This window comes from Pogona vitticeps, chromosome 1 (assembly GCF_051106095.1).
Source record: "Pogona vitticeps strain Pit_001003342236 chromosome 1, PviZW2.1, whole genome shotgun sequence".
In the NCBI taxonomy this organism is placed as follows: domain Eukaryota; kingdom Metazoa; phylum Chordata; class Lepidosauria; order Squamata; family Agamidae; genus Pogona; species Pogona vitticeps.
In genome coordinates, this window is record NC_135783.1 from 345,918,424 (window position 1) to 345,933,522 (window position 15,099).

The window sequence follows — 15,099 nt, forward strand, 5'->3', positions numbered from 1 at the left end:
CTGAGTGCTCACTGGAAGGACAGATCCTGAAGCTGAGGCTCCAGTACTTTGGCCATCTAATGAGAAGAAAAGACTCCCTGGAAAAGACCCTGATGTTGGGAAAGTGTGATGGCAAGAGGAGAAGGGGACGACTGAGGATGAGATGGCTGGACAGTGTCTGCAAAGCAACCAACATGAATTTCACCCAACTCCGGGAAGCAGTAGAAGATAGGAGGGCCTGGCGTGCTCTGGTCCATGGGGTCATGAAAAGTCGGACACGACTAAACGACGACGCTACAGCTGTTGAAAAAGTGAAGAGTGCTTTAATAAAACCAAAGAAGGAAAATATAACTCACCAAGATTATTTGTGTCTTTGAGGGATCTCTTAGAAACTGAGGAAGTTGACTTGTGAACAGAAGCTCACATTAAAACAAAGCAGTTAGTCTTTAAGGTGCAACGTTTCTGTCATTTTTATTTTTATTTTTTATTTTTTGGCCTGATATGCTAGCACAGACTACCATGGCTACCTCTCCTAAAACTCTTAGAACAAAAAATTCTAGTCCCCCTCCTTGGCCCTTGTGACTGCCTACGCTCCAAATACCACCGTGCAGGAGGCAAAATGTAGCAAAGCTTAAATGGGCCACTGTAATAATTAATGGGTCTCTCCTGGAGGGCAGATTTCCATCTGCCCTCAAGGAAACACTCATTAGGCCCATTAGGAAGAAACCAAGTTTGGCGGTGGACAAGATTGGCAATTATAGGCCCGTCGCCAATGTTTCCTTCCTAAGCAAGGTGGTTGAGAGGGTGGTGGCAGATCAGCTTCAGGCGCACCTGGATGAAACAGATGCCCTGGATCCATTTCTGTCGGGCTTCAGGCCGCGCCATGGTACAGAAACGGCTTTGGTCGCCCTGTGTGATGACCTATTGAGGGAGGCCGACAGGGGAAAAGTGTCCCTGCTGGTCCTCCTCGATATCTCAGCGGCCTTTGATACCATTGACCACGGTATCCTCCTGGGGAGGCTCTCTGAGTTGGGAATTGGTGGCCTGGCATTGGCCTGGCTCTGTTCCTTCTTGGAGGACCGCCCCCAGAGATTGGGGGAGAATGTCTCGGCCCCGTGGGGTCTCAACTGTGGGGTCCCACAGGGGTCGATTATCTCCCCAATGCTGTTTAACATCTATATGAGGCCGCTGGGTGGGGTCATCAGGGGATGTGGAGCTCAGTGTCATCAGTATGCTGATGATACCCAGCTGTACATCTCCTTTCCACCCACCACAGGAGATGCCGTTCTGTCCCTTCAGCGCTTCCTGGGAACTGTACTGCAATGGATGCAGGAGAACGGGCTGAGGCTGAACCCGGACAAGACGGAGGTACTGAGGGTGGGCGCCCCCACAATCGGGGATTTGGGAAACTCCCTCACTTTTGGGGGGGTGACCCTCTCCGCCAAGGATGGGGTTCGCAGCCTGGGGATCCATCTGGACCCGGCGCTCACCACGGAATCTCAGGTGGCGTCGGTTGTCTGAACCGCCTTTTACCGTCTCATGCGGATAGCCCAGCTGCAGCCCTATCTCGAGGTGGGGGCGCTCACTACGTTGGTGCATGCGCTCGTAATCTCAAGATTAGACCACTGTAATGCGCTCTACGTGGGGCTGCCTTTGAGGCTGTTGCGGAAACTACAGGTGGTGCAGAATGCAGCAGCCAGACTTCTTAGTGGTGTGAAAAGATACCAACATGTTTCGCCCACTCTGGCCGCATTGCATTGGCTGCCCATCCGTTTCCGCATCGACTTCAAAGTGTTGATGCTTACATATAAAGCCCTAAACGGCTTAGGGCCTCGTTACTTGGCAGAACGCCTACTTCCACCAAGTTCTACCCGTGTCACTCGCGCGAGTCAGGAGGTGAGGCTGAGGAGCCTAACGCCGAGGGAGGCCCGGAAAGAAAAAACAAGAAACAGGGCCTTCTCGGCGGTGGCTCCTCGCCTCTGGAATAACCTTCCCCCTGACATTTGCGCGGCTCCCTCATTGGGTACTTTTAAAAAACAACTAAAAACACTGATGTATCGGCAGGCCTTCCCGTTTATCAACTCCTGATCCCCCTTTCCTTCTATTCCCTAGTTCCCATCTTGTCGCAACTTTCCTTTGTATTATGATTTTAACTGTATTGTCGTTGTTTTTATTGCTGTAAGCCGCCTAGAGTAATCTTAATTTATTAGATAGGCGGGATATAAATAAAATAAATAATAATAATAATCTCTTCTCTTTTTCTCCTAAAAGTCTAATTTTGCCAGCACCACACCTGTTACACAAGCTCCCCTAAAATTCATGAGAATTGCTCAGAGCCCCGGAACAATTCTTGCCAACAGATGCCTTTGGCAGATTGCGCTTCTTGATTCTCTAGTATTTCCTAGCTCTTCTTAAAATTTTGATTAATTTAACACATCAAAGAGAGAACACTGTCTAGTCTTCTTTGTACACTCATGTGGACCTAACTTGCATGTGCCCACGGGAGCACCTCCTGCAGTTTTAACAAGCCACCCACAAATCCTTATAATCTTCTTCCCTGTATTCACATTTCACAAACTGAAGGCCAGCAGAATAGAAAAGAAAAACAATAGCTTCTGCTCTCCCTTTGAAGTGTTGCATGTTCTAGAAAGAGACTTTCCCAATGTCGATAGCCTTCAGATTTACCCTGCAGTCAGGGCCAGCCCTATCATTAGGTAGAAGGTGGCAGGTGCAGAGCTGTGGTAGCCCTCCATCTGTTTCTCCTAGATATCTTGTCCTTTCTCCTCTCTGGAAGGTGAGAACTGTCTTGAGCCAGCCGCACTTTAACAGAACACTCCGGCCCATTACTTGACAACTTTGGATATGTAAATATAAAACAATGCTAGCCATAACAAGACTTATGAAGATAGGTTTTGGTTCCCCCCCCCCCGCCGAAAAGCACAAGAGTACAACATATATGTGTGTGTGTGTGTGTGTGTGTGTGTGTGTGTGTGCGCGCGTGCGCGCGCATACGTTTTAGGGTCTAGTTTTGTGATCTTAATGGAGCTGTCTCCTACCTGGACTCTGATAGCCAGTTGCAACAGCTAGGCCTTGGATGTCAATGAAGAGCCTGGCAGTGTAACAATTGCATACTCCAGCAGTTTCACGTCTGTTGGGATATCATTTGGTGTACCGTGGGAAAGCTGTCCCCCTTTCGCATGTTAGATGATAAGGGTAGGTAGCATACTTCCAAACTTTTGTTTTTTTGCCATGGGCCTGTTTGATCCACCTTCCCAGACAAAAATGGAGCTATATTTAAAATGGCAGGAAGTCTGTATTCTTTAGTAACCTATTTATCTGGTTGTGTCTTGTCTACTCCCTGTAAAAAGTGGCAGTAACCCAGAAAGACATTTAAGGTTTTAAAAGGTCAAAAGCACGATTCTGGCCGGAGCCCAGCCAGAAAACAAACTAGGAACCAACGACAACATTTTAGGACTATTGTAAAATATTACTCAGTCTCGTAAATGGACTCAACTATTTATTATTTATTTTATTTATATCCCACCTATTAAGACCACTCTAGGCGGCTGTACTAGCACCAAATATGAAAGGTTTCTGGCAATTGTAATCTGATTTTGCTCCTCCCTCAAATGTTCCTTTGCAGCTTTGTTCTGCTCTCAAAACAAATAGAAACTCCTTTAAAAACATTTGCAAAGGGCTGGCAACATCAGTTCTCATGTCACTGCAAGTTATCAGCATCGATATCTAAATATCAAGCATTTGTTTCAATGGCAGCACTAAATCCTTCTTTGTTCTACCATTAGAATAGACTGCAAGTCCGAACAGTTACAGGCAAGTAAACCCTACGGAGATCAATTGACAAGACTTCTGTGCAAACACAGCTAGGCCAAAGGTAACAGGAGTTTTTCCAGGCATGCAAGAGTTTTCATAAATGTAGAAGCACATATATCTTTTTATCCCACAATCTTGTACATATATAGGAAATCCTGCATGGTTTCTGGGCACATTGAGACAACTACTGGCTGAACCTAGTATTGGACAGAAGAGAGATGTGAGACAGAAATATAATAAATCAATTTGCAATTTTGTGCAGTGTAACAAAGATTCCTATCGGAGTCCAGTTTTCTTTTGGACTACAAGTGCCAGAATTGTCCAGCAAAATGCCTACCAGCCCTGTTGGCTGGAAAATGCTGCCATATGTTCAACTCAGTGTTTTCAAGCTCTATATCCTACAAAGGAGCATGTCACAAGAGTCTGATAGCCAGCTGGACATGGCAGCGAGGTTTTATTCTCTATCACAGTTGCTCCATAAAAACACAAGGGGAATGTCTTTTTCTGTGTACTGCCCTACAGCATGTTGTAGGGCAGGGGTCAGGGGACTTTTTTACCTTTTACCCCCTAAAAATTTTATATATGCCGACATTACCCCTTGATTTGAAAGGAAGAATCTTGGTCACACATGGCCAGTTGAGCGGCGGTGCCTGCACCCGGGCCACTGCCGCCTCCTCTGCCGCCACCTGGCGGGGCTGCACTCAGTCCTTGGCCCCATGGGGGCAGCTCCCTTTCTTCGCCGACAGGTGGCTCCTGGGCAGCTGTCGAAGAGCAGCAGGTGGCTCACCCGCCGGGGGCGCCCGACACCGCCTCCTGCTCCCGCACCAGCTCCGGCGGCTGCTCACCAGGATGGCCACATTGGGCCTCGGCATCAAGGCTCCCGCGGGCCTTGCTGTTGAAGCACCGTGACAGCTACTGCACGGAGGGTGACAGGCTCTGCCAGACCTGGCCGGCCAGCACGGAGGCACCATCAAAAGAAGCCACATGGTCAGGCGAGTGCCGCTGCCACCCAATGGGTGCTGGGAGGCTGAGCCTGGTCTGGGCTGCCGTCATGGCCGCACCCTCCCCCTCTATCACAATCCACCTCTCCAGGCACTGGAAGGAAGGGCACTCCAGCCACTCAACCCGGCCTCATCCTCCACCATGGCCCATCACCAGCTGCCTTGGTTTGGTTGCAGCCGGGCCGAAGAAGAGGGTGGGAAGGGGGCGATCGGGCAGCCGGGGACCCTCCTCCAAGCAGAAGAGGAGGAGGAGGAAAGGGGTTAGAGTCGTGTCCTCATTACCTCCAGGATTTTCATTTTTACCCCATTTGGGGTAATTTACCCGTTCCCAGACCACTGTTGTAGGGGAATAATTTATCCGAGTGAGTTACAAACAGCTTTCCTCTTGCAACACTACAGGAAAAGTTGGTAGGGAAAAGATTTTTCCAAGAAAGCAATCTTTTACTGTTTTTGTTGTTGCTGTGTGCTAAGAAGCTGTTTATAACTTTTGGAAACACAATTAATTAACAACCCACACAGTAACTTTCACTCCTGTTACCAGTCCCCTAAACATGTGATACAGTCTGTCCTTCAGTGAGCTCAAATGGTAAGTTTAAAAAATGAGAGCATATGTAACATACAGAACTATTTTTCTTTTGGTAAGAAAAGCTCCTGGAGTTTTTGCAACAGCCCCCTGCACCATTTTGTAGCCTCCAGAATTCTGACCATTATGTAGAACTACTTGGATTCTTTTCACTTTGTAGTGCTTTTTGTTTTATTCATAAGATAACTATATTTAAAAGTATCTACGCATGTATATTTGAATGTAGTAATTCCACAAGGCCAACCAAAAACAGGGAACTGTTTTACTTAAAGACTTCATACTATAACTGCACTGTTATTTGCATTAGAAATAACTCTCCTTGTTATACAGACAACACATATGCAGTGATCTTCATTTAAATTGAAATATAAACATGCTGTGACTTGGAAAAGAGACTGCACTGTGGTATGAGTTATGCCAGTTTTGAGATCTACACCAGTTCACTTTGCTAAGTGGCACTCTCAGGTCTCCTAGCAAAGGCACTTGGGTGCAGGTCCAGCCTCTTTGAATAATCCCTAGCAGACAGCATTTCCTTTTGAGAACATTCAAGAGGTAGTAAATTCATTTATCTATCTACAGAACTACAGAAATGAAGTTCAGCTAACAAGGAGTTATTTGCATGCAGGCAAATACTAGGTGCTATTCACTGCAGCAGCCCTATATCGAACTCTGGATTAATAAACCTGCAACTTAAACTGGCAAGACCATCTGAAGATATGGACTACATTCTCCAAAACATACATCAAATTAAAGCTTGCTAGTTTTTAAGGTACCATATGATCTTTTTTTCCTGCAACAGACCAAAGCAGCCTCCTCACCCCTGCCCATTCAGCTTGGTTTCATTTCAGTGTTCCATCCCCATTTGTATAATGAGATATAAAATACCAAACCAGTCTGTTCAATATTTGCATCCACCCCACCCTGCCCACAAACTGCTTTTAGCTGCTGAACAGGTTTAATAAAACAGTAAACTAATTAGAAAGCCAGCTCCCCTCTCATTATTTCTAATAACAGTTTTCCCCTGCTTCTTGCCAGGAGTTAAAAGGAGCCATTTAAGTCCATTTGTTTTATCACATATCATCCGGTGCCACTAACACACTGCTAAATCTTTAACCCCTTAAAGACTGCTTCTAACTGCAGTTAACAGATGAAAACAGGACAGGCACTTTATCCTCCCAAAAGTCCTATCAACACCTACACAATGAGACAGTTCACTTGAACAGAAAGACATTACTGGAAAGACTTGTCAAATGGGTTTCTGCCAGGCAGCAATCTTAGCTGAACTCAACAACAATCTTCACATTTTCTCAAAGTGGCCCAGAGCTGATACAGCATGACCATTAACTCTGACCACCAAAAAAGGTAATTCTGCCTGTAACCCCATATCATTGCAATTATTTCAAGTTCACATGCTTCACCATTCTTCTGATAAAATCCAGTGTCTACTTAACCCCATATCTGACATCCCAACATCCCACAGAAAGCTTACTTCTAGAGACAGAGACTTAAAGTTCAAATAAATTTTATTACCAAAATTTCAGAATAACCAAACCAAATTGTCAGAGTAACCAGACCAAAAAGATACAAAAAACTGCAATGCTTTTAAAAATACATTTAACATTTTCCATGCTCTCTTGAAATGTTTTTCTCTCAGATGTAATGCTCAAGTTGTTATTTAAACAGTGAACATGAACTCAAATCCACTGACTAGCATGGGTATAAATAAAGAACAACACCTTGCTACCTGCAACAAAAACGTTTAAGCTGGCATCCCTTGGTGAAGCAGAAACTAACACCTCTCCCACACCCACACCCACCCCAGGAAATTCCCTCCAGCAATGACACTGACTGAATGGAGAAAACAATAACAGCAAGTGACAGTTACACTTAAAGTCCAGTCTATGGTAGCTTAATCCACTTCTTCAATGGTTGGCCCGGCACCTGGAGCACCACCTGCACCCGCTGCTCCGGCACCCTGGTACAATTTGGTAATGATGGGGTTGCACAGCTTCTCCAGCTCCTTCTGCTTGTGCTCGTACTCATCCTTCTCAGCCATCTGGTTTCGATCGAGCCAGCTGATCACCTCCTGGCACTTCTCAAGTATCCGCTGCTTGTCTTGCTCACTGATCTTGCCTTTCAGCTTTTCATCTTCAACAGTCTGCTTGATGTTGTAAGAATAGGATTCCAGGGAATTCTTGGCAACCACCCGTTCCCGGTTGGCCTCATCCTCCGCCTTGTAACGCTCAGCTTCTTGCACCATGCGGTCAATGTCATCTTTACTGAGGCGGCCCTTGTCATTAGTAATTGTAATCTTGTTCTCTTTGCCTGTGCTTTTGTCCACTGCTGTGACGTTAAGAATGCCATTTGCATCAATGTCGAAAGTGACTTCGATTTGTGGCACACCACGGGGTGCTGGTGGAATACCTGTTAGGTCAAACTTGCCTAGCAAGTTATTGTCCTTAGTCATGGCTCGTTCACCCTCATACACCTGCACCAGCACACTGTTCTGGTTGTCTGAATAGGTGGTGAAGGTCTGGGTCTGCTTTGTAGGAATAGTAGTGTTGCGTTTAATCAAGGCAGTCATCACACCACCAGCCGTCTCAATGCCCAGTGACAGCGGTGCTACATCAAGGAGCAGAAGGTCTTGCACATTCTCAGACTTGTCACCCATCAGGATTGCAGCCTGCACAGCAGCACCGTAAGCCACAGCTTCATCAGGGTTGATACTTTTGTTGAGCTCTTTGCCATTGAAGAAGTCCTGTAGCAACTTCTGGATCTTAGGGATACGGGTGGAGCCGCCAACCAACACAATCTCATTGATCTGCCCTTTGTCGAGCTTGGCATCACGCAGGGCCTTCTCCACAGGCTCAAGGGTGCCACGGAAAAGATCAGCATTGAGTTCCTCAAAGCGGGCACGGGTGATGGATGTGTAGAAGTCAATGCCATCAAACAAGGAGTCAATCTCAATAGAAGCTTGGGTGGAGGAGCTGAGGGTACGCTTGGCCCTTTCACAGGCTGTACGGAGCCGTCGGACTGCCCTCTTGTTGCCAGCAATGTCACGCTTATGCTTGCGCTTGAACTCCTCCACAAAGTGGCTCACCATGCGGTTGTCAAAGTCCTCGCCACCCAGGTGAGTATCACCTGCTGTAGATTTCACCTCAAAGATGCCATCTTCAATGGTCAAGATCGAGACATCAAAGGTGCCACCACCCAAGTCAAAGATCAGTACATTCTTCTCACCAGCTCTACTGCCTTTCTTATCCAAACCATAGGCAATGGCAGCAGCAGTGGGCTCATTAATGATGCGCAGGACGTTGAGGCCCGTGATGGTGCCAGCATCCTTGGTGGCTTGGCGCTGGGAGTCATTAAAGTAGGCAGGCACGGTGATGACAGCACTCTGGACTTTGCGTCCCAGATAAGCCTCGGCAATTTCTTTCATCTTTGTCAGCACCATGGAAGAAATCTCCTCAGGGAAGAAGGTCTTGTGCTCTCCCTTGTACTCGACCTGGACCTTGGGCTTCCCGCCTTCACTCACCACACGAAAAGGCCAGTGCTTCATATCGGACTGCACGGTGGGATCGTCGAATTTGCGGCCGATGAGGCGCTTGGCATCGAAGATGGTGTTGTTGGGATTCATCGCCACTTGGTTCTTGGCTGCATCTCCGATGAGGCGCTCGGTGTCCGTGAAGGCCACATAGCTGGGAGTGGTGCGGTTGCCTTGGTCGTTGGCGATGATCTCCACTTTCCCGTGCTGGAAAACCCCCACGCAGGAGTACGTGGTGCCCAGGTCGATGCCTATGGCTGGCGTCTTCCCCGACATAGTTGCAGCGGCGCGATGACAACCTTTCCCAAACGCTCCGAAAGCAAAGAAAAACCGCGATAGTCTCTCACGCCTCTTCCCGCGTATCAACAACACTCAACAGCGACTCAAGACGCGATATGTCGTTGCTCTGTTTCGGGTAGCTTTTATACCCTCAGAGCGCCCGCTTCTGGAACTTGCCAGAACCCAGCCGACCAATGACGTCGCTCCTTACCGCCCTCTGACCAATCGTTTCTCTATGTCCCCGCCTTTTCTTTCTGTCCGACCCAGAAGCTTCCAGAGGAGGCGGGCTTAGACTAGAAGGAGTGATGATCTTAGCGACCAATAAGGATTCAAAAACAAAGCCGAAACGGGGGCTGTGGGGGCGGACATATGGGCGGTCTTGAAACGCCTTCTAGGCGGCCGTTATGCAAATTTAGCTGAGCCGCTGGCCGGACCCTCCTATTGGTCTCGCGACCTGGGGGGGGCGGGGGAGGGAGTTTGACAGGTTTTGTTTAACTTTGGAGCTCGAGCGCCTTCTATTTGTTTCTAGGTGAGACTGGAAGATTTGAGGGCGCGCATCCCCCGAGGGCGGGTGGACTGAAGGAGAGAAAACCTGGGGAAAAAAACCTGGTGGCGGAAGGAGAAAGAGACCTCATATCTCGAGCTTTCTTAACTATCCCCAACAGTATTATTTTCACCTACCATTCCGCGCCAAAGTATGGAAAACTGCCTCTGAGAGCATGCAGAGCGCACTTGGCTTCGTTGCTGGGCGACCACTTTTTAACTGACAGAAAAATTAGAAGTGTCCACCTTTTATGAGTTTCTCTTTACTTAATACACTGGGAAAGGGAACGATAAGGCAGTTTTGTGATGTGAAACATACAAAGGTGTATGAAGAAACTGAGCAGGATCCTTCTTCCCCCTTTCCCTCAGAAAACGATTAAAATAATTTTACTGTCTCCAAATTAGAATACATCCATTTTATGGGTTTTTATTTATTTATGCGGGGAGGGGGGAAAGAGAAATTTAAAACAGATTTCTTACACTACGTGTGGAAAAAAATTGATTGAAAGCGTCCCCTACATTCCCTCATAATGTTAAAACTCGATGCCATCCTGTTAACTGATAGCCAAGAATTTCAGTCAGGGCATTCAGAAGCAAGCACTTCTTCACACAACAGTACTGGGAATCGCTGCAAAACAGATAGTGATGAATAGTAATTTAAGACCATTTTAAAAGGGCATAATGAAAAATAAACCACGAATGAAACTCCAATGTATCTGAAAAGCAGACTGGAGAGAAACAACAGGCTTTTGCCTTCATGCCCTGGGGTGGACGATTTGCAGCCATCTTGTGGAGTAACCACAGTTCAAAACAGGATACTATACTGTTTGCTTCAAATTAATTGTTAAAATTGTAATTCTATGATTTTATATTTTATATTGTTTGCTTTTATCTATGTAAAACTGTATATTTTAAATTGTTTTTACTTTCTATGTTGTGAGCAGCCCAGAGTAGACTATGTCTAGATGGGCGGCATAAAAATGCAATAAATAAATAAATATACTTTTGGGTTCTTTTGCCAAAATACCTTTTAAAATTGCCATTTATATGTGGAAATAGGCCCAATACAAAGTTGCTGCTAGGCATGTGTGACCAAAAGGTACCACTAAGATCTCTTTCAGTGTCACTAATCAGTCCTGGAGTATGGGAGGAAAATTCCATCTGGGTATGGGCAGAGTGTATTTTGCTCAGCGCAGACCAATACCATACTTTCCTAACCAAGCTCTTAGGAACTGAACCACCTCCAGAGAGCCACAGATTTGGTTCCATTTACAAACATCAGGTTTTCCAAATATGTGTTAAAAATGTACCATTCACACACAAGAACAATGATCAACATCTCAGAGGTTTATTTGTTTCAGTTTTATTCCACCCCTCTGACCAAAGACTACTCTGGCCAGTTTTTACAAACACACACACACAACACACAACACACACACACACACACACACACAATTAAAATACAAAATACAAGAAAGCAAAAATAAAAATAAAATAATAAAGTGCATTAAAATACTGTACGTTTCACGTGAGTAGGTGATTAAAGTGGCAGAATTAGGCAGAATTAAGCTAAAAGGGTCAGCTAGGATTCAGTGGGACTCAGGTGGCTTCCCAATAGGTGCATTGGGAACTCTGCCAGCTCCATCACAGAGATATTTCGCTAGATTCTGTGGTAACAGAATGCTGAACTAGATGGACTTTATTTTGCTCCAGCAAGGCAACTATTATGTTCTTCTATATGTATAAAAATTCTCATTTAATTCTCAAGACATATTGTAGCGGCTAAATACTTTAAATATTCAGCCTGCTTTGAAAAATCCAATCAGGCTTTTGGTCTCAAACAATGTACTGTAGATTTGTCCTCTTCAATGAGCTCATTGTGCATTGCCTAGAGAAAACAGATCCCTTTAAAGCATTCTCCTTTGTATCATCTTTGTGTATGGGGCATTGTACTCAAATGATGATAAATCACAGGTGCATGTTGTGACCAATTATATGCCCACTCCCCCTTATATAATGTCTTTGTTACCATACTACTGATGAGAATGCAAAACAAATGGTTACCAAATGAATGTCAAATTTACCTACTCATTCATTTTTGTTCATTTTGTTTCCTTTGATGGAAGAACCACAAAACTTTGTAAATACTGTAGCATCATATTATACAGCACAGATGTCAGTCAACAGACACTACTGTACACTGGACTAAGAGCAGGTGAAGTAATTGAAGGCAGCTTTCACTAGTATACATTACTATATTTGAGAATCAATGTGTAACAATTCATCTCTGCTGACCTCTTGTGGTTATCATCAGTGCTGCGTACATACACAACTACCCTGTGTTTCCCTGAAAATAAGACCTTAGTTAGGCATCCTTCAGTCTCGAAAGACTATGGTAACGTGCTCTGTATGGAGGACTTGGAACAGCATCTAGTGTGGCTGAGAAGGCCAATTCGAGAGTGACAATCTCTTCCACAATGAAGACAAATCCAATTGGTCCCCTGTCCAGCTCCCCGGTTTTGCTGGTTTTGGGACTGCCTCTTTGCCTCGGCCTGCTGGACAAGGGTCTCTTCAAATTGGGAGAGGCCATGCTGCACTGACATGCTGCTCAGATGTAAAGGTTTCCCATCTGTTGAGGTCCATTCCTAAGGCCTTCAGATCCTGCTTGCAGTTATCCTTGTATCGCAGCTGTGGTCTCTCTCTTGGACGCTTTCCTGCACTCATTCTCCAAACAGGAGATCTTTTGGAATCCGACCTTCAGCCATTCTCATGACATGCCCAAGCCAACATAGACATCGTAGTTTCAATAATGTATACATGCTAAAAATTCCAGCTCCATCTAGGAGTACTCTATTTGGAACTTTGTCCTGCCAGGTGATACCAAAAATGCGTCGGAGGCAACGCATATGGAACATGTTCAGCTTCCTCTCCTGCCATGCACAAAGGGTCCAAGACTCACTGCAGTACAGGAGTGTGCTCAGGACACAGGCTCTATAGATCTGGATCTTGGTATATGTCATCAGCTTCTTATTGAGCTATACTCTCTTTGTGAGTCTATTCCCTGAAAATAAGACCTAACCTGAAAATAAGCCCTAGTATGATTTTTCAGCATGCTCATAATATAAGCCCTACCCCAAAAATAAGCCCCAGTTAAGTGAAACCCTGCCCTCCACCCTTGTGCAACAACCAGAAGATGAGATGACTGTATTTGAATAAATGTACATTGTTGTACATGAAAAAATAAAAAAATTCCCTGAAAATAAACCCTAATATGTTTTTTGGAGCAAAAATTAATATAAGACCCTGTCTTATTTTCGGGGAAACACGGTATGTATGCTAAGAGTGGCTTAAGCACTATTTTTCATGGAAAGGCAGTGTATCAACTTAATAACAAAACACACAGGTCTGTCTCAAATACAGAAAATTATTGCAATTATCTTCTACTCCTGCTCAGAAGCTGAAATGTTCAAGACAGAAACGATGCCTTTATAATCAAATGAAGAGGCTGAACTGCAAGTTAGGAAAACAGGAGAAATAGAATAGGCCAGATCACTACAGTATTTTGCTATCTGAGATGGAATAATAAATACAGTACAGTATATTCTTCCTTTCCTGCTAGACATGATACAGTGGAAAAATTAGTGAACTGGTCATTATGCAAAAAAAAAGTAACCTACCTATATCCAAACACATGGGAACATCAGGTAGAGAAGGTATCAGAAAATTGTGAAGTCAAGATATTGTGGGATTTCTGGATCCAAACTGATAGACACCTTGAACATAACATGCCAGACATAGTAGTAAAAAAAATCAAAAACTGTCTAGATCATTGACAGTGCAAATTCAGGGGATGCCAGAGTTGAAAATAAAGAATTGGAAAAACTAACAAAATACAGAGATCTGACAATCAAAACATCTCACTTGTAGATGAAACACACTTCAGTGGTCCCCTTAGTCATCGGGGCTTTGGGAACAATAATAAGAAATTTCACACAGTATTAGAAGCAATTGCAGATCTTAGAAGTAACACCATCAGAGTTACTAAAAATAGCAATATTAGGAACAGCGTACATACTGCACCAATAGTTAACAGATCCTTAGGTTCTTGGTTAAAATGTCTATCTGTTATATAATGCCAGTCAATGTTTTTATAATTCAGATTGACCGTGCCTGGTATTTTTAATAATAATAATAATAATAATAATAATAATAATAATAATAATAATAATAATAATAATAATAATGATGATGATGATGATGATGATGATGATGATGATGATGATGATGATGATGATGATGTGCCAAAGAAGGATAGATGAATCTCAGGGTAAAACTGAGTACGTATTTACACAGGGGCACATAAACACAGACCTATTCTTTCTCACACTGACGCACACATAGGAAGGTAGGTACTCTGAGAGAAGCAGAAAAGTTCTCTTCCTCTAGTAAAGAAAGCAGGAGTGGGATGAGTGGGCAGCCATTATGCTGCCCTGCCACTTTTTTGGGATCAGTGTGTGATGTTGGCTGCATATGTGGGTCCAGTATGTCATCATGTGTTCTGTGCCTAATCCACTGGCTTTCGATTACAACGGAGGCAGTGGAAGACGGGAGGGCCTGGCGTGCTCTGGTCCATGGGGTCACCAAGAGTCGGACACGACTTGGCGACTATACAACAACAACAAGAATTTAATAGTTTTTCCTTCATATGAGCAGCAGCGACACTATGTGGTAGCAACTATAAGGACAGGCATATCTACAGGACTGGAAACTATGTCCTAGCACTCTGTGAAGCAAGCCAAAATGGAATGCGAGAGAATCACAGTACAAAAAATCTGAATCAATCTTTTCACTGTCCCATGCAAGTGCTAAATTAGAAGTCTCTCAAACCTAATGGGCTAATTTGGCTTGATAACAAAAGGCATGCAGGTTTGAACTATCAGTCTCAGTAACTAATATTATGGAAGCAGTCACAGAGGCATAATAAGGTATTACTTTGCTGGTCAGTGCCTGCATAGTGGAAGAACAAGTGCATATTCTTTTTTTTTACTCACATGACATCTTACACTATGCAGATGTGGCATTCTCTGCTGAACAAGAACTATAAAAATCATGCTACGCAGAAGCACGCGTAACAGAAATGTGTGCTCTGTATTACTTTACACAGTATGTACTACGTCTCAACACAAATGCAAGAGTACGTGATGCCTTTTATTGGACCACTTAACATAGAATCATAGAAAAGTGAAGTTGGACGACGGGGGCCTACAAGGCCATCAAGTCCAACCCCATGCTGAATGCAGGAATACAACCAAAGCATATCTGCCAGGTGATTATCTAAC

General features: G+C 44.6%; 1 protein-coding gene across 1 annotated transcript; it reads right to left on the minus strand.

The window, feature by feature from the left end:
- Positions 1–6,899: 6,899 nt before the first annotated feature.
- Positions 6,900–13,920, minus strand: HSPA2 (heat shock protein family A (Hsp70) member 2). The gene has a single exon (XM_020800756.3). The coding sequence runs from the start codon at positions 9,212–9,214 to the stop codon at positions 7,304–7,306; it is 1,911 nt and encodes a 636-aa protein (XP_020656415.1). The 5' UTR covers positions 9,215–13,920; the 3' UTR covers positions 6,900–7,303.
- Positions 13,921–15,099: the final 1,179 nt, after the last annotated feature.

Bases quoted from the DNA above. Each gene is read 5' to 3' on its own strand.
- HSPA2 (XM_020800756.3), bottom strand. From the start codon at position 9,214: ATGTCGGGGAAGACGCCAGCCATAGGCATCGACCTGGGCACCACGTAC.